Raw genomic sequence first — 20,326 nt, 5'->3', positions numbered from 1 at the left:
ATTAATTCTTAAGTTACTTAGATAATGGAAGTAAGATAGATGGGGGTACATCTAACCTGTACGCCCTGCTGCACCATTCTTATAGTTTACTTATTAATACCACGTTGAGTTTGTTGCTTGCAACAACACAAATTCCTTAGGCCTTCTGAAATTCTCTCTGATGTTACAGAGAGCTGTAACTTATTGTACAACATGCTACAATAACAGGAAATTCCTGCTAAGAAATTAAGACTTTTCTGATTACACACATCCTATGGGAATGTTTTAGCTATAAATTCAAAACAAAATACTTAAACTTCAACAGAGTGATAAGTGTGAAAATTATGAGGGGTTTTCTAATCAAGGTAGGTCACCTGCAACTTGAACATGAGCAATCATTGCTACAATTTTAGCAGTTTTCTTCATCTTTCAAAACTAAATATAATCATGTGTAGAGGACAGTTTCCTCATTTCAGAGTTTCAGAATACTGCTTTAAATGTAAAAACAACACACCTGGTCAAGTAGGTTTGTACAGTGCTCTGGGTGCTGCTGGGCAATACAGCTTTTTCTTCTCCAGTCCATTACCCCATTTTGCTCAGAGTGCTGTATGTTAAGGCTATCCAGTGAAGAACATTTTGCACTACTAGTGCTGCTGCAAGGAAAAAAGCAAAAGCTGTGCCAATGTGAATAAACTTGTGAGCTTTTCCTACCAACATCTGCATTTTTGCTGGGAAACAGGTATTTTGCTTTCAGAAGACTCTAGAAATTCAAGACATTTTAAAGACAAGTTACAGGAATTCTTGCACACTAAAGTTATAGTAATGATCTGAACATACATGGAGTTTCTTTTGAAAGTCTACCATACTTTGATGCAAAATTCTGAAAAATAACATTTGGAGAAAACAGTACTTGAGAGAACAGCTTTCATAGATATTTCTGCACGCAGTCTTTTTGTTCACTTATGTCATACAAGATGTGGGGAAACTTTCCAGAAAGAAATGTATTCTGAATTCATTCTCTTTCTTCCTTATGATTAATGACAAAATCTGTAATTACTATTTCAGAATTCATAACACATATAAGAAAAGGAGCACATGGCTACTTACAAATCGTGCTGCAGCTGTGTTTATTTGAATTTCAAACCAGTCCTCTTGTTTTATATTTTAACCTTGAAGGTTACTAGATTTGAGTAGTGGGAAATGGGAGTTGCATTTGGCATTTTCTGTGGGCCTTATAATGCCTTCCACTGAAGCTTCTCTTAGCAGTTGCCAGTCAGTGGCAACTTTTAACTAGGTCTGAGAGCACTTGTCAATGAAGACTGCTGGAGAAACAGTCAGGGGTCTCACAAGGTCAGTAGGGCACATGGATCTATAACCTTCTCATCTACCATTCAAAAACACGTCCTACTATTCACTGGATGCAAAAAATAAGGAGATAAAAAGGAATCAATACTTTGAAATTCTTATAAAAATACTCATGCTGAAAATTGAAAGTACCTTTTAATTCAGGGCTTTTGTCAAGGCACATGAAAATTACTGTAATATGAGATGTTAATCAGTTCCCATGATAGCAGAAATCTAGCTCACTCCAAAGCAGAAGACATGCTGAAGTTCCAGCAGCTACTTACCAAACACCTCTGGAAGTTAAGTGCTCAAACTACTTTAAAAGACATGCAATAGAATATTTAAAAACAAAACAAAACAAAAAATCTCAGACAAATGGTGAGAACCCAAGGCAGTCCCTAAGTAGAGACATGAGTCCATAATTGTAGAGATCTAAGCAAGGTCACTTTAGAAACTTCTGCCAAATAGGATTAAGTGAAGCTGCTGCTAAATTTGTTGTCATTTTGTATAAGCTGTAATACTGGCAAATATTTATTTCAGATGTTCAACCTCATTCCTCCAAGCAAACGTCTGGACCTTTTCAAGAGTAATGCTGCCATACTTAAATAACAACAGAAAACAGACAGATGTAATGTATAAATTTTCCCAAAATGTACCAATGCTGTCTGAGATGAACCACTATTTACTCTAGAAAATTTTGTATACATTTAAAAGAGAAAAGTATAATTCAATGCTATTTCTTTAGAGCCTATAAATAGCAGGCATAGGTTTTAAGGAGAGTCTCAATGTGAACACAGGAGGATTAACAGACCTTCAGTAATCAAGTGGTAAACACATTTTCCCCTCTTGAGAAGAAAATAACAGCTAGCAAAAAGTATTTCTATCGTGAAGATTTTTGGAAAGATCTGTCCCAGTTCATCAAGCTGCTTCTAAAAACCCACTTTAAAGAGAGATCCTAAACAACAGTCAGTTCTAGTACACTTTATTATACAAGAAATAAGAAAAAAGAAGACTAATTCTTTTGGATGGATAACTGTATGTTAATAAGCTTGGATTGAGCTCTTATGACTTCATAGTAGTCTTCTAACCACTGGCATAATCAAAGATTTTGTTAAGATGCCATTCTCGTCTTGGACAAATTTAAGTTGAGAGTAACGTAGGAGGGTTAAATACAAAAAGAATCCAAATCACTAAGTTGTCCAATCGGTAATTTCAGAAGAATTTTGTTGGTTAATATTCACAGAACTTTGACAAACAGTTTTGCACTATGGTTATTTGTTAATTATTGTAATTTCAAGTAAATCTTTTCCCTGAGATAAATATATCTTACAGATAACATAACAGTTAAACACAGAACAAAACTGCAAACCACAACAAAAACTCTATCCATTTTTTCTGTTAATATAGCTAAAATATTGCACAACTATGTGCAAAAGTCTCCAAAGATTCTGGTTAAGATACAGTAACAAGTGAATGGACTTAAATAAGGAAGGTATACAAGCTTTAGCTGCTAAAGAAGGTAAAGAATGGGCTACCTTCTCCTCTAAGACCATCTTTGAAACTACTGAAGAAAAGCTGAGAATCAGCAGCACTGGAAATTTCCATATATGCATGTGTGCATGCACAAGGGAAAAAAAATATAAAATACAAATTGATATTACCCAGATTATAAACAAAATCAAAATATCAACTTAAACAGAAGACGTATAAAATTTATGAAAGAAGAGAGTTCCAAATGACTTATACCCTACAGATTCAGAAACATAATCTTCTATAGTATTTTCAGTAGAGTTTTAATACAGAACTTGTCCACGTTACATAGACCTTTCTAATACATATTAAGTTAATCAAAGAAACAACCAACCAACCAAGGTTTAATCTAGAAGGAAAAATATGCTACCAAAGCACTAACAAATGAAGTTCAGAAATGTAGCATGGGCATATTACATTCTGGTACCTACTTGGCAACAGGACTTTTTCCATTATGTTTCTTGTGGACTGTTGTGTGTTGCATTACATCTGGAAAAAAAAAAAAAAAAAAAAAAGCAAAAAGCATGATTCCAACATCAATTATTTTCTCTTTTAGATCAGTCCAGAGAATTCATCTTTCTATCACTACCCGACACTTAGTGGAAGACATCTCCATTAAATATACTAGACTTAATTCAAAGTGGTGAAATTAACAGATGTTGCATAAAGGACAGATCAGTTTGTACAGACAGTAGAATCAAGACGCTTTACCTTCAATTTCACAAAAGAATAAAACAGAATAATAGGAACTATAACAACCCCAAGTTTGCTCACCTCTAGATTTAGTCATATGGACTAAATGTGTGACTGAGTATTGTCCAGTATGAAAGGGATGAAAAGAAGAAAGTGAATTAAGTCAGAAAAGTACAGAATTCTGTAATTTTTTTTTGGCTACTACAATGAATCTCAAAATCCCATGTCATTGACAAGTGCTGAATAGTGAATGAAGATAAGTCTTACACAGAAGTATTGTATTCTGACCATCATAAATTTCACTGTGCAAGTAAAGCTTTACAAATAACATGAGACACAAAAAGAGATACCGCCTCAAACAAGAAACAAGAACCTTAGATTCATGGTCTGCCCCTTTCTTTAAAACAATGGTTGAACTTTAACAAAAACAAGTTTTTTTCAATTGCAACTAGCCTTCTTGGTAGCCATCATTGCGCCTGAATTCCTGTCAATGCAACACAGAAGTACAAATAATGACTTGAAAAAAAATACTTCCATTTTAAAATTTCTGGTAGCACCTTAGTAAAATGGCATACAAGGTGTTCTGCATTGCATTTGTAGCTTCATCAGTTGAACAAATTCCTTTTAAGGACAATAAATAAAACTACTTGAGCTACTTTTGAATGTACTGTAAATTTACTTGGTGTATTCTGAACTCTACAGAAGAATATAATAAAACAATTTTAAATAAGAAAAGTCTGTCTGAACTGCATGTGTGGATTACTGATTGCACATAAGATCAACCACAAGCTTGTTAGTTATTAGCGTGTAAGAGGATAAGAGCGGTGCCTTTCTGTGAAAGCTAGTGCATCTGTCCATGTGCACCCTACCAGCCCCATTTCTCTGCCTTTCCACCTACCAGAAACTTCTACCTGTTCATTACTCAAAGCAACGTGAAACTGGCTTGACATTCGTTACAGAATGAAATTACTAACCAGCCACTAGGCTGCTGCTTCCACTTATGAACTGTTTTCTGAGGTATTTGGAAAACATGAGCTTTCAGACTGTAATCAATATTCACTACAGTCCCAAACAGGTAAAATCCTTATTAACTGGCCAGAGTATAAAAGCAGCGTAAGTTAAGAGGAAAAACTTCAAAATCCTTTCTGTGTAAAACAAAACCTAGACAAATTGACACATTTATGGCAAAACAAACTGCTGTATTCAACTTGTAAAACAAATAATTGAAGAATAGGTAAAGACATGAAAAGCTGCAAACAAACTTGGCTCAAGTAAATTGTGGAGTATTTCTTCCTCTTTGCTCAACACAGCCATGAACTTCTGCCTCCAAGCTGTCTATGAACAATCCCACTTTTTGGATTATATAGAAACCCTCTAAGGAAACTGTAGGATGCATACAAAGATTCTTCATTTATATAGCACATTTCATCCAAATCTCTCAGCTTTGTACCAATAAAGAAATTGGTCAACTGCATGATTTCCAGAACTGAGTGTGGCAAATTTTCTCAGAGAAGAACCACCTTTAAGTACACAACTACCTTCCTCCTGACTTGAAGCTTCTGAACTGTCCTCCTTGAAGTGTTCTGGTGCTTTAACCGTCTTCAAAGAGGGTTGTAAGTTACCTGCAGAGAATAAAGTTCACGTAGTAACTTTATAGATCTTGAACAACTAAACAGTTCCTGAGTGCTTGCACTAAACTGGAAGCTAGGGAAATGGAAGACTGAACTTTCTGGTTTGCATGGGGCAATAATTTGAACATCATCTCCTTCAAAGCAGGCCATCTCCAAGAATAGAGGCTCTATGGAGATGCTTTTATTTTGAAGAAAAATGTGTGCAAAATGATTTTAAAACTACGGTGAAATTTCAAAAGCTTTGGATTGTGATTATATTACGAATATTTCCATCATATTGCATATCAGCTTTTCATAAATAATATTTTGTTTCAGCAGGAAATAGCAGGAGACCAACTACAGTTACTAAAATTTTTATGCAATGAGTTACACTCCACTGTTAAATTGTTCACCTGCCAAAGGAGACTTAATTTGGGCTGAAATCATCTAGTGTCCTTAACACAGTCTTGATGCATCATTTTTGCCTTGTTATGCCAGATGAGGTAACAAAAAGTGGCAATAATATTTGCAGTTTTGTTGCAAAAATACCAGTGTTCCACTCTTAAAGAGAACTAAGTTCAGCAATGAATTGAACTCTAGGAGTCAACTCTTTTCCTCTCAAAAAATTCCAAGTTAGTGCAGGTAACAGCATCTGAAAGCTGCTTTTCAGGATCTTGAAGTATTGATGGGAAGATCTTCCTGAGTATTGTTTGCATTGAACATACTAAACCCCAAGAGACATGTTCTAATGAAGTCTACTGGGATGAAAAACTTACCCCAGCCTGAAGAGGTATCTAAAATAACTGATGTTATGAACCAGGAGGGAGCTAATTGATTCCCTTCTTAACGGAACCGTGACAGCATGGATAATGATGCTTACTGAACATATTATTCGGTGTGAGATCTCAACTATTACTTAAGGTATAAAGATCCTCCACTGAATTGACAATTTATTTCCACACAGGTTTTACTAATATCATACCTATAGCAGTTAAGTACTTCAGAGAGTATTTCTGTATTTCTGTGAATGGACATTTTATCCCCAGATCTTAAAAATGACTGAAGACCAATGTAAGCCACTATCTGTTTCTCTAATTCATTCTGCACGTTTGATTTAAGAAAAATCTCATCCCAGTTCTCAAACACATGCTTCTTCCCCCTCCCCCAGCACTGCCACTATATTCAAAATATGCCACCGTGGCCTAAATTGCAATTGTAAATACTTAGGAGGATTTCAGGATTCCCGACACAAAATTTAGAAAAACACAGTGGCCAGCAATAATTAAAAAAAAAAAGAGCTTGATGAGTACTTGTCTTAGCACAGCACGTAATAGTCTGCACTACAGTAAATGTGATGGTGAACCATCCCAGAGAAGTTATCCAGCCTCCTTTATCAACAGATAAACAACTACACTTAAATTCATCATGCTGTTTGTCTTCATCAAAGCTTTCCTTAATTGCTATCTCAATGTCACGGCCCTGAACCACACCAGTTGGCTTTACAGCCTCTTCTGCCCTGCCAAGGGCCACACCTGCCTGTGTTCGAGACCAGCTCTGGTACAGGGAGGGCAGTTTTGCAATCTTGGGTGATACTGGTGGGAAAGAGCTGGAGATGCCTCATGCAGGGCCTCCATCCTTGGGCTCAGGAGCCACACTCCAGCTCAGGTCTTTGCCAGGGCTATGCTGCAGCCCTGCCTGGGCCTGGCCACGTCTTAACGATCCTGTTCGTAACCCTGACCTACTGACTTCTCTGCCCTGACCTCAGACGTGACTCACTGCTACTGACTTTGCTGCTAATCACCAGACTCTTGCCTGTCCCTGAGCCTAATCTTCCTCACAGCGAGTTAAGCCCATTAGAAGTTTTCTCTCCTCTCTGCTGAACAATGAAGTTCCTCATCCTTTCTATCTGTCATGCATTTTAGATCTGACAAAGCCTCATGACCTTTCATGTAGCCTATATGCACATATATGCACATACATACATATATATATATATATATATATATATTTTTTTTTTTTAATTACAAACTATCTCCCATTTATGATCACACTATAATCTGTAAGGCATCGTCCTGCAGAATTAAGGTCTTAATCTACCAACAACCCTGCAGATCATTTCTGTCCTGCACTCCTGCAGTTGAGTATATTACGATGGGACCTAGCACTGGTTCTTTTTCAGTGCATTTCTACAATTTGTGAGGATCATTTTAAATTATAATAATGTACAGCAACATACTGACAACTTTTTCCCACCTAGATGTAGTCTATAGACAAATATATGCATATCCTATGCAGTGCGTCCATCGTTAATGTGAATCTTTCTGAACATTGGAACTTCTTTCCTCCCCATGCAGCTCTTCATTAAAAGGCAGTTGTCAGAATTTTTCACAACAATAAATTCCAGCCAATTTCACAATCGTCCTGGACCTCATTAGTTTAACTTATATATGAAACCGACATATGAGAATGTCCTAAGTGTTACTAAAAAAATAGGTTCAAAACCACAAAATAACATCTGCAGCTTCTCCCATAAATCACAAGGCCTTATCTGATCACAGAAAGAACACATTTGATACATCACGTGTATCATCTCAGATTTGTGTTAGCTGTCATCCCCTCATTTTCTTTCGAGTGCTCACAAGCAGTCTGTTCAAAAACTCTGACTTATTCCTTACTAAGATCTTCTGCAACTTCTGAGGCTACAGTCTCACAGTCAGTACCTGAACTGTCATGGTATATAACATGCACTGAAGGAAGAAAAGATTCAACAGAAACAAAGAGCACATCTTAAGGCAGCCATACAGAGAAGCTAAGCTTGGGTCACACAATTTATAGTACACAAGTGCCAGGTCCACCAAGGAAATACTAGCAATGCAAATGATCTGAACAAGATTCTGTATGATCTGAAGTCAGGGCCATACACATGCTATGTACCCAAACCAAATCTTAGTTTAAATATCAAGACAAACACAATCTACAAAAGAAACCAAATAAATAACATGCAATTTTTTGGGATCAGTGCAGAAGGCTTTTTGTTCCCATGTTGACAACAGCCTCATCATTCATTTTCACAGGATTCATAAAAAAGACGGCAGTAGCTTTAATAAAAAAGCATGCTTTTTAAAAACTTGCTTTTCCTTTGAAGTCTTGAAGCTTTAAATAAGTTTTTAAATGGCCAAAAATATTTGGCTGCATTTCTATTCAATACGACTTGTCCTACTGCTGAAGTGGTAATGAGGTCAGGGGATTTTGGCCCATTTTGAGATTTCTTATAAAGTCCCAAACTGTTGCACATGCTCAATTTATTTTTACCTATTTTAACAGTATGATGGTACAAAGAAGAAAGAAAAGAAAAACAAGCTGGTGCTTCACAGCACAACCCCACTGTCAAAAGCATACGTCTGCTGAAACAACTATTCATTAGCAGTGAGTTCAAGTATGACCAGTAGAATACAATGTAACATGAATATGTAATTAAAAAACATAATTAGGCATGACAGGAAGAATCACTTTTTATAGACTTTTTGTTATATAGAACAGTATTAAGATATTTCTTACTGTGAGTGTGCAAAGATTCTGATGAAATTGATTGGAAGAAGTTGTATACTCTCTGATTCTGCAGAAAAGCTTGTGATGTATTTGAAAATAGCTGCCTGAAATTTAAGTGAAATTTTGTTAAACTGTAAGTAATATTTCATAGGAAAAACAGAAAAATACCATTTAAGAGCAAATTAGGTGGTTCTTAAAAAGACTAAACACTTTAACTTGCTAACTTGCACACTGAGCATACAGAAGATTAAAGGCTACTTCAGAGCTTTGTTGTTCAGGCCTAGTGTACAGTCCTAGTTGGAGTACAGCCAGTAAAAGAAATCGGTATTATGGATTTTTAAAAATTAAAAATATATGTACTTTTGAGCCACAATGTAACATTATCAGAGAGGAGCTTGGACAGATTCAAAAAAGCACTGAACCGTAAGTTTTAACTTTTTTCCTCAACTTTTTTTCTCCAAAAAAATGCACCTGCTTTTTAAAAACACTTTTTGATTAAATCCGAAGTTGAATTCGCCTATAAAGACAGTGTCTGAATTTCATAATTATCTCAAAGAGCTGAGGGTGGGATTCTCAAAATTGCCCAGCACTGTTCTGAATCTGTTCCCAAGGGCTCAATGACTTTCTATAGCTTCAGACAAGAAAATAGTCCAAGAATAAATATTTTAAGTCCCACAACAGATTTCCAGTTTTTGTTTGCCAGCACTGCCAGTTCTACTTTTTTTTTGGAGGGGGGTAAAGGCAATAAAAAAAATTTTGGCCAAACAAGCATGTACTTAAGACACCTAAATACACATTTCTGCTTAACTGACACTGTAAGATAAAATTTTTTACACAGTAATGTTATTGTCAAGATTATTCACATAGTAATTTAGCATAGTCACAGCTTCATTTAGTAATTATGACTCCATACTATAACATGGCTGGATATATTTAAATGATATCCTCAAACAATCTGTTGAGTTTGTAATTATTCTGCAGTTAGGCTTTATACCCTTTCTGTATTACAGATACTTACCAATCAACCATTATTTTAAAACAGGATATTAGTCAAAACTGATCTAGCTTTTACCTTGAAAATCAAGCCAATAAAAGACAAATAATGGTACAGAGCAAAATAAAAGAAAATTGGGAAGAAGAGGGGAAGGGGAAGGTTGAGGCATGCAGCAGCTCTGTATCTTCTGTAGCTGAGCTATTGAGACAAAACCCTGAGACGTAAGAAGCTTGGACTCAAGTATCTGCAGTATTCAGAGCAGGAGCTTGACAAGCAGTGCCTGATTACTTCAGCAAGTGTCTCAAGATTCACTTGGCCTAACCTGGTTAAAAGTTTTAAGTTACTTTGAATAAGGTTGAACAACCCTGACAGAAAAGAACAAACCTAACTAGCAAGGTACTTATAGCAAATAATAAGAACAAGGGAGGCATACTCAAATTCGTACTGCTTCTCTGAGTTACAGGATTTAACCAAAATGGCCTACAGCTCAGCAAGTACTCTCATAACTAGGTAACAGGTTATGAGGTATTTGCCCTTTTCTTACAGATGCGTGTATTGCATTTCATTTTATAGATACGTTTCATTATTACTGTTTATTCTTTTCCAAATTCTGTTCAGTGTCACTCTGTTGTGATTTAGAATCAGAAAATAGCACTTTGAGTTACTTTTTCATTTTTCTAAATATATCTTTGTATAATGAAGACAAGGCCCTCCCTCCCTAAAGTACCAATCATTGCTATGCTACGTTGCCCTGCACTAATACTTTCTTAATTGGATGATTATTCCTTAATCAGCCCACACCATTGAAGTTTGAAAGTAGATTCTCATTTTCAAGAAAAAATATATATTTCATCACTGCCTTCCCATCTTCTTCATAAATTGCATTAACACAGCAGAATTTCCACTGTCCCTAGCAGTCATCTAGTTTGATTGCAACCCCTTTTCAGATAACACATTTCAGGTTATTTGCTAGAATTCTCACCTGATTATGGGCTCAAGATCAGCATGCCTTCGCTCTTCCCTCTTCTGAAAACCCTGATTTAGTGCTCTTAAAATAGTCTTGTCAAACGCTTCAGAAGACAATTCCTTTGGAAGCTGAGAAAAAGGGTAAAAATGTCAATTACTCATTTCTCATCTTAAGATTATCTTTGTTCATCATCAGTCTTTATACCTTTTGTTATCTGTGGGAAACTCTACTGTTCCAGCTTGAATACAGTAATTTGCAGACGAAGTACAACAAATCATCATAATTTAATTTTGGTAGAGAAACACTTTGCTGTAAATTCTCCTATCAGGTCTAGGTGTATGAAGCTCTAAAGCTCTCTTTAAAAGATGTAAATTCAGAAATTCACTGATGTTCTTTCTTAGAATAATTTACATCTTTTTCCAATTTCTTTCTTTAAACCTTTCACACAAAGAAAGTAGGTCTGAAAATAACAACAACAAAAAATACCAGGGAGGATGCCGAGCACTGTACTCACTATCATTATTTCACTAGATTAAATTATTTCTAAGAAAGAGTAGAAATGACCATTTAAAGATACATAATGCACTGGGTTTCAGCAGGCAATAATACCGAGATCGCTCAATAGCAAGTCCTTCTCTAGTTGCTATTAACACCAAAGCTTCTCATGAAAATTCATTCAATTTCCAATGCCAGTATCACAAAGTGAGGCCTTCTGATGTTTCAGTTCAGAACATAAAATTCTTGCTACTAAGGAGCTGTCAATTTTAAATGACAAGTTTTCCCTAGAACGAAATTTTCTCACATTTATAACTTCCAAAATGATATGCTACAGTAAATGAAAGCTCGTGAAATTAGTTAATTTATTTAGAAAAAACAGTAATATATATTTTTAATTTTGGTACAGTTAAAAGAAAACAGCCACAGCAGAAATGCTTCCTCCTAAACTTAAAAGCTATTGCTGATCTGATTTACATCTACCATCAGTTTCAATCAACAGCACTAAGCAACTTACACTACAGCGGCATCTTCCTCTCGTGTATCTGGAATATGCCCAATCCAGAGCGCCAGCTGGATATACCATGCTGCTAGTGGCATAACAGCAAAGCACTAAGTAATTCTTTCACTGATTGAAGTGCTACTAATAAACATACGCTATTTCTAATGTAGATAATTGCTTGGTAACATGCAAAAATAGGAACTTCTGGAATTCAGATTGACAGATACTGTTAGTATGAGTACAATGCTGTAGCACCTGAAGTGCATTAGATACGAAAACAGAAAAAAATGCTTCTGAACAGAAAGGAGCTTTTCTGAAGACTTTGGCTTTAATATGTGTTACTGAGTACCTCTGACTGAAGAATTTGTCAGTATTAAGCAAATGGTTTACTCATGCCACTCCAAAAGCACGGGGAAATGCAAACTTCCTGCCACAATGTTTTGTACATAATTTTGCCTCGATAAACAGCCACAACTTTTTTTTCCTTTAAAGCTTTTATTAAAAGGGATTCAATTCCTTTTGTAGCTTAAGATGGAGAGTCATATAAACCCAAGTGAAGGTGCTTAATATCTTAACTCCAGGTAATAAGACAGTCTTGTTACCACAAGCATGTTAGTCCTTCCACATATGTGGGCAATTTCCTAAACCCAAGTAACTTCTTACAGAATCACAGAATTTCTAGGTTGGAAGAGACCTCAAGATCATCGAGTCCAACCTCTAACCTAACACTAACAGTCCCCACTAATATCCCTAAGATATTACGCTTGTCACCCCAGAGAAGGTGCTCTTCAAATATAAGGAAAAGTTACCCCATTTACTACCTTAGCTTTTCTCATCAATGCTGCTACTCTGCAACAAGTTTTATACAGTTATCTTACTCCTACCACCCACAAACTCGTCATTTCCTATCACATAGTTTGCCCATTCCTTCCTGTCCTAGGAAACAGAGCGTACTACTTAGCAATGCTATGGAGATTGGAAATGAGAATAACAGAAAACTAGAATGCAAGGGTGGATGAACTTGATGCCTGACTCCTATTACGCAAGTAGGTAACTAGAGGGCCCATTTCAGAAGCTGCTGTGCTTCTTTACTTTGCAGGTAGGAGAACACGAGGCATGCAGTTCAGCACTCATCCCACGAGCTGCAGAGGATCTCATACGACAACCCTGCTTTTAAGGTTCTCTACACTAATAGAGGAATTTTGTGGACACACCGTCTACAACTAGATATTCCACCCATAATTCAGACCCTCACGAATCAAGCTCTGGGAACTAGATATTCCAACTGGTTTACAGCAGCAGCACATACTCCCCTTCATTTTTACAACACTAGAAAACACCATATTGACAACAAACAGCAAACGAGACTGTGTCCTTTATACAGTAACAAGCGTTCCACTTGCAATTAACATCGCAGTAAGAGCTTCAGATGCTACTGAAACATGCCTGAAACAGAGCTCTTCTTAGTACCCTGAGCAGTGAGGAGTTTAACTATAGAATTTCCCAGAATAGACAGAACTCCAAATATTAGGCACTGACAATGAAACACACAGTTCAAGGTCATCACACTCTGGGGATCCACATGCTGTCTCTGCACACTAATACATTCCCTGCTTTGGGAGGAGGGAGAGGGGCTTAGAGAATATCTACTTTTTGTAAGCATACACATGCACAAGTAAGCAGTTTATAGATAGTTTCTGAAGTTTAACTCCTTCTGACAGTAAATATGCCTGCCTTTGTTCTGCTGAAGAATACAACAGTAAAATTAAAAGTTGTTATGCTCGTGGACCTACATCATTAATTAAAATCAAAAAATATATATTCTTAAGGTTATTCTAATGGGGTACAAATTAGCAGTGGTTGCCCCTATATATTAATTCTGTGGGTATATTGTACGGTCAATTTTAAGGCAGTTCAGTTAAATCTGCCAGACAAGTTTGAGTCATTTGAAACTCGTCAAACATTCTACTGAACTTCTTCATCTGTCAAGTTGCTCCACCACAATAAACATAATTTAAATGGTTAATAAAATTCTGTAGTAAAAATGCCAGTAGCCTGCTTTTGTAATTACATCCCAGAAATCACCGACCTCCTAAACTACATCTGAAGTTATAAATCTGATGTGTAAACACTACTTTTGTATTTCAATACATACTTTTAGCAGGAATTCCTGAAGCTCCTGGTGTGTTTTTGTTACACATGTTACCGAAAGATCGGACCAGGTTACCTGAATAATGAAAGAGAAGAGAATGAGTAAAGTTTCTTTCTTCCAAAGATCATACCAGTTGGTCAACTTTAACATTTTCTTAACTTTTATATTGAGATCATCAGACTTAACACTAGCAACTAAGTTAATACCAGGCAAAACAGAGATAACAGTATACCTTTCAGAGATGTACACTAATTTTGAGTGCACATCTTGAGATCATTTTAATGTTATTTGTGGCTAAAAGCAATATGAACAAATTCAGGTCAATGCAATCAAGTCCCTGAAGATTACTTAGTGACTCCAGAAGAAGCCAGGCAGAAGGCTGTGTAATTAGAGGATTTCTATCAAAGAGTCGTCATTAACTTCAGAAAACAGAGCAAAGGACTGTAGGTCCGATATACCAGATTTAGTTCTTGCTGCCATTAGTCAATAAATAAATGAACAAAAATCTTTCTGCTTCTCTTGCATATAAAATAATTTTATCCACCTCAGGTTTGATTCTTATATGGTCATATTGAACTTCTTGTATCATACAATTCATAAAAAATATTGCAAGTTACTAACGAAGTTACTCAAGAATAAGAAAGCATATTGGTATACGCTTCTACCAAATTTTCAGTAGCTTATTGTTCTGACACAACATGCAAGCATTAAAACAGCACCTTCACGTGCATATTTTGAGGAAAAAGCAGCTTGGTTAGATGAGTGCTGCCTGCCTTTTAGTCAACCTCTGTGCTTAAGATTCCCATTACATGCATGGGAAGATTCTGTGTAATGGGAGCAGACAAGGCAATTATAAACATTAATTTACTCCAAAGAGCAGACAGGAAAATGTCAACCACCAACTGCCTTCATCTTAGTCCCCTAAAATGCCAGCTACTGTTGGTGACCTCAGTTGGGAAGCCATGACAGTAAATTGCTGTTAAAACTTTAAGAAGCAGTGTCTGGGCAAGCATAAAATGATCCACCGTGAAGAACACAGTATATACCTGCACAGATGAGGAGAGGAAACTCTTTTCTAAAAGAACTGAGGTGGAGTTGATTCAAGCTTACTCAAATACTTCCCAGAATATCTCCAAACATTCCCCCTTTAACAAAGAAATTCAAAACCACTGTCAAATCCGTCTACATGCTGAATTTCTAAAGTAGTTTTGTGATTTTAAATATTAATAATCCATATGGGAATTCTATATAAACCTCCAATATCTACTATTGTATTTTACCTAGTACCTAGTTCACAGACCATTTGGCCAATATATCAATGACAAGGTTGAAATACTTGGGCAAGTTAATCTAAGAATTGAAGGCTAAATCCTGTATTAATGTCCTCAGCAAAAGAAGAGTGTTTTGTTGTTGTTGTTATTGTGTTGTTTTTTTTTTTGCTGGTTGTTTTTTTTTTCTGTCCAAATTCCAGCTTCAGACACGTCCAACATCAAACCTCTTTTTACCTCTTCAAAGAGCTCTCACGACCCACAACAAATGACCAGTTACATTAGTTATAATGTGTGATCTGCAGCATTCTTTTGTTTGGGGAAAAATGCTGCGACCAAATCTGGTAGGCCAGATCTGCATCTACTGACCAAATGACTAACGTTAGTCAATCATTGCTAAGAAAATTATGACTTTGACTCAACCAGAATATCACCACCAACAGCCTTAGCAGTGATTATTTACACACCTACAGCTTTTAATAGCAGACTTCAATACTGAAAGCTTCTTTTCCAAAATAGTATGAAGTACTGTTTCAGTTTTGTTTAAAATTCACTCGGAATTGTTTGATATGTTGTCTCTGGTTATTATTATACATCAAGACTATAGTAGGAAGGCCTTCAAATTTATTAGCATCTTTTTAGTTTGTGGTTTGTTTGTTTTTTTCCATTTACTGAAAATGCCACAAAAGCCACAAAAAAAAACAGTTTTGTCACTCATGAATGACACCTAAGATGAATGTATGACTCCAAGTAATACGTAGCTGCAGACAAGAACTGTACTTCTTTGTCACTCGAGCAAACAATCAGCTAGTTTTAGAATTCTTTGCAACACTTACTCCAAAACAGCATAAGCCAAGTTTACTGAAGTAATGTCACACACAACTTGTTGCTGGTGTTTTAGACTTTCCCAGCTTATGCCCACAATTACTAAAAAACAAACAAACAAACAAAAAACTGCTCTGCACACCGAATCCAAAAGAATTACAGGATAATTCCATGAATCTCTGGAGAGCCTCATGTAGTTAAAAATGGTCTTCTGTACCTCTACAATAGATATCAGGAAGATACCAACATTCCAGGGGTTATTTGCTTACTTTGAATGTGTACTCCAAATGTTTGTCAGCCCTTTTTCTTGGTACTCCTTTCAGGGTTATCTTCTCAATGTGCACAGCTGAAAGAAAAACAGTTTACTGTACATACCAAAATTAGTTTGAAAATGTACCTACTTACCTAGCCACTCTGAGAATTGCCATACATTATTTACTGACTCACAAGACCCAACTCCTCCTCAGATGCTATTTTACCATAACAAACTGCAGGGGGCAGGTGGAACCTTGTTCTCTACAAAGTGTTTCTCAGACCTGACCACAACCCTTTCACTGCAGATGACAGGAAATCCGAGCATTAACCAAGAGGTTACTTGAACCTAAAGTCACGTAAATACATCATTAACCACTATGAGTGAAAAGGCAATGAAAAGAAGTCAAGTTCCATCATTATTCCAAGTAAAAAGTGCTGAAAAAGAACAGTGACTTTGCCTTCTACGTCTGTTTCTGAAACATCAAGTAGTAGCGAGAGCAAACTGAATTACACATTTCTGAAAGGCACTTCGGTGGAAGAAACACTTGGGAAAGGCCTAAAGGAGTCAGAAGTGAGCATCAGCAAACTGAAAATCACAGAATCACAGAATGGTTTGGGTTGGAAGGGACCTTAAAGACCATCTAATTCCAACCACCCTGCCATGGGCAGGGACTCCTCCCACCACACCAGGTTACACAAAGCCCCATCCAGCCTGGCCTTGAGCACCTCCAGGAATGGGGCATCCACAGCTCCTCTGGGCAGCCTGTGCCAGGGCCTCACCATGCTCTTTGTAAAGAATTTATTCCTAATATCTAATTTAAATCTACCCTAGTTTAGTTTAAAGCCATTAGTCCTTGTGCTATCAGTACATCCCCTGGCAAAGAATCCCTCCCCAGCTCTCCTGAGCCCCCTTTAGGTACTGGCAGGCTGCTGTAAGGTCTCCCAGAAGCCTTCTTGTCTCTTGGCTAAACCCCAAGTTCCTCAGCCTGTCTTTGTAGGAGAGGTGCTCCAGCCCTCTGAGCATCCTCACGGCCCTCTTCTGGACTCCCTCTATTACATCCATGTCCTTTTGTGCTGGGGCCCCAGAGCTGATAATCCCCTCCCTCGCCCTGCTGGCGACACTGCTTTTGGTGCAGCAAAGGATAGAGGTGGCTTTCTGGGCTGCAAGCGCACATTGCCAAATGAAGAGCAGAAGCAGAAGGCTACTACGATCATACCACGCAGAGTATCATTAGATTGAACTGAAAAGGAAGAAGGGTACTTTAAAGGACATACTGCTTAAACATTCCTTCCCCACAGTCTGCTTTGTTCAGGAGTAGACAAGCTCCGGCTGTGACATAGCAGCAGCTATGTATGGCCTTCAGGATCCAAAGATACTCTTCAGAGCACAAAATATTATTCAGGTAATACTGTATATAAAAATCCTCGTATAGCTGAGATGGGCTTTACACTTTTCCTGCTATGCTGTTCTAAGAGTTCAACAGAATTTTGTTCCCTTACAAGCGTGATCATAACACGTAAAAATTTCTGTTCAAAACCAGCTCTGTCAACTCTGCACCGTGAATGCTTCCTTTCAGTGCTTTTGAAGCTCTTTTTGGAGGGTGTGTATTACCAGGTAACATTTTCCTTTCAATTCTTAATTGCCCTTTTTTTTTTTTTTTTTTTTAAACAGGGAATATATATTGGGAACTACTCATACCAATTAAAATTATCAACTTCCTACAAGTATCTGTTACAAAGCTTATCATTGGAAGTTAACTAGTTGCCATTTCGTCCAACTTCAACACTTTTAACAACTTCTGTTAGAGTTACAATTAAAGTATCATCCCCATCAGAACATGCCAGTCCCAGGAAAACTAAGTATTAGCAATCTAATAAATCTAAAAATCAGAATAATAAACACATATCCAAGCCTAGTGATAGTATTCAGCTCCCGATTCTTTTCTTGGGAAGAGTGACAAATGCTGGGTTGGAATGGTGTACATTGGCTGTAACCCTTTACCTACCCTTTACCTGGGAGTTACAAGAACTGGACAACCAGTTCATTTTCATCAATTACTTAAGACTAATTATTGCAAAATCAAAGAAATCTGAGACAAGCTAAGGATGCCAAATCATAACATACATCTATATACCATGGAAAACTGATTTTTTTTACATTAGTTTTAGTGCACTAAAATTCCTTAACAGCCAATGTTAAAATCAATACCATCAGCTGGACTGATATTCAGAAGTTAATTAAAAAGTTGATTCCCAGGACTGGAACTGAGAATAATGTTTTAAGTTCCATTATATTGCTATACACATATATTTAATTATGGAAGCTAATCAGCATCATTAACATTCACATGTAGACAACATTTTTTCTAACTAGACTGTGTTTATTTTAAACTATTGAATGTTATCAATGTTAAATATAGTTGTCTTCCAATACCAAGAAATTTTATTACACAGTGTAGTACCTTCAACTTCCTTAACTTCTTTTGCTGCTGTTAAATGCTCAATTTTAATAAGTTATACACAACAGATAACTACTGCTTAATGCCTTACAACCTTAGTTTCACAGATTCAATAGCCTACTTTAAAACCCTGTTTCCACAATCACATTTTAAATACTCTAAACAGCGAGACCAAGAAGAAATGTTTAAACATGCAAGCTAACAAGGTGCACTGCACCTCTAAATCCCTTCTGAATGCAACACACATTCAAGACGATTAAGTCAAACATTGGTGATACTGCTTCCATTTTATTTTAAGTATCAATTGAGATTTCTGAGAATCAAAATCAACAAAGCTGAGAATGAAAAAATTTTTTACTGTCAGTGCTATTTCTAACACAGTTTGGAGATTACTGTAGCATGGGCCCTCTGTCATAATTCTAACATAACAAACATCACAAAGTTATTCTGATCCTTCCCTGTAGTTTCTAAAATACAATACAAATACTGAGAAATATTTAAGCACTGTGCTAGACTCATTTATTAATCTTTGCTTTGCTTCTGTTATTTAATTCAAGAATGTCACTGATGAGTCTCCCATTTCTGTTCCTAATTTGTGAATACGAACACTTTGTTCTTAAAACTCTGTAAAAGGTTTTCAAATACGTCTGTTGTCTGTAATCTGCCATAATCTGTTTTTTTTTTTTTTTTATTTTGTAAGGAATTAAAACTTGCAAATTGCCTGCCTTCAAAGTGTAATTAAATCTCCACAATATAGACAAAAGGATATTTATCAGGACAAAAGAATAGCAACGGTTTTCCCAGATTGCTAGCTCTTCACTAACCGGAAGATAGTGTAAGCTTATTTTGAGTAGACAAGTGATCTGCTAATCTTGTTGGAGAATAAAGAGTAAGAAGAAATCTGTTTTCAATAATGCTCATTTCTTCAAACTGTGCTGGCAATTGTACAAACGAGTTCTGTTTGTGCTCTGAAGTCTTATCCTTATTCTCCTCAGTAGATCCAAAATACAACTTACTTCTATATGGAAAGCCTCCTACTTCTCTGAACTACCACTTCTATAAAACCTCCTTTCTTTCTCCTTCCTTTTTTTTTTTTTTTAAGGCTAATCAAATACAACTAAATTGGTTAGCAAAAGCTATTCATGGCTTCACAGTATGCTTAAATTTGTTTCAAAAAATTAAACAACACTAATACAGCGGCATTAAGTTTTTTTGCCTTCTTCCAAATGCCATAGCACTTTTTTTTTCAGGAGGACACCCATTTGCAATCTGTTTTCATGCATGCAGTCACAAGCATTTAGCAGCTAACAAGGATGACAACCTGCCATAATACAGATAAGACTGAGTAGGCAGCAGAGAAGCTATTATACCTACCCACCATTGCAGTTTCTCATTCAGATGAGCAGCAAGAAAGAAGTCAGATTTCCTGCAACTCCCAGGTGAGTTTAGCCTTAAGAAAAAACACCTCAAAACACTCCTGAAAAGAAACTTCAGAGTAATACCTACCTTCTCGCTGAGGTCTATGGGAAGCCATCGGTAGTCCATCATGAGGTGCTGTGGTTCGTTCTAGCAAACTGGTCTCATTACTTGACATGCAGTCGTTATGGGAAAAGTCATTCTAAATTGAGAAGGAAAGAAAAAGGAAGCTTATTAATATAATGCATACAATCTAAATGTGCTCGTAACAGCAGAAGATACCCCCAA

General features: G+C 36.6%; 1 protein-coding gene across 4 annotated transcripts in view; it reads right to left on the bottom strand.

The window, feature by feature from the left end:
- Positions 1-20,326, bottom strand: part of ZCCHC2 (zinc finger CCHC-type containing 2) — a 41,333-nt gene that overhangs the window by 9,910 nt on the left and 11,097 nt on the right. Inside the window, exons 2-9 of one of the 4 annotated variants that reach the window (XM_068670899.1) lie at positions 20,129-20,240; positions 16,178-16,254; positions 13,819-13,890; positions 10,682-10,794; positions 8,715-8,809; positions 5,085-5,168; positions 3,285-3,342; positions 494-632 (exon numbers count right to left, since the gene is read on the bottom strand). In XM_068670899.1, coding sequence (XP_068527000.1) covers positions 494-632; positions 3,285-3,342; positions 5,085-5,168; positions 8,715-8,809; positions 10,682-10,794; positions 13,819-13,890; positions 16,178-16,254; positions 20,129-20,240 — 750 coding nt within the window. The remainder of the gene's footprint in view (positions 1-493; positions 633-3,284; positions 3,343-5,084; positions 5,169-8,714; positions 8,810-10,681; positions 10,795-13,818; positions 13,891-16,177; positions 16,255-20,128; positions 20,241-20,326) is intronic. The other 3 variants (XM_068670900.1, XM_068670901.1, XM_068670902.1) reach the window with 3 other exon arrangements.

Source organism: Anas acuta, chromosome 2, assembly GCF_963932015.1.
Source record: "Anas acuta chromosome 2, bAnaAcu1.1, whole genome shotgun sequence".
NCBI classification, from domain to species: domain Eukaryota; kingdom Metazoa; phylum Chordata; class Aves; order Anseriformes; family Anatidae; genus Anas; species Anas acuta.
The sequence above is the reverse complement of the archived record's forward strand: the minus strand, read 5'-3'. Positions and strand labels throughout refer to the sequence as shown.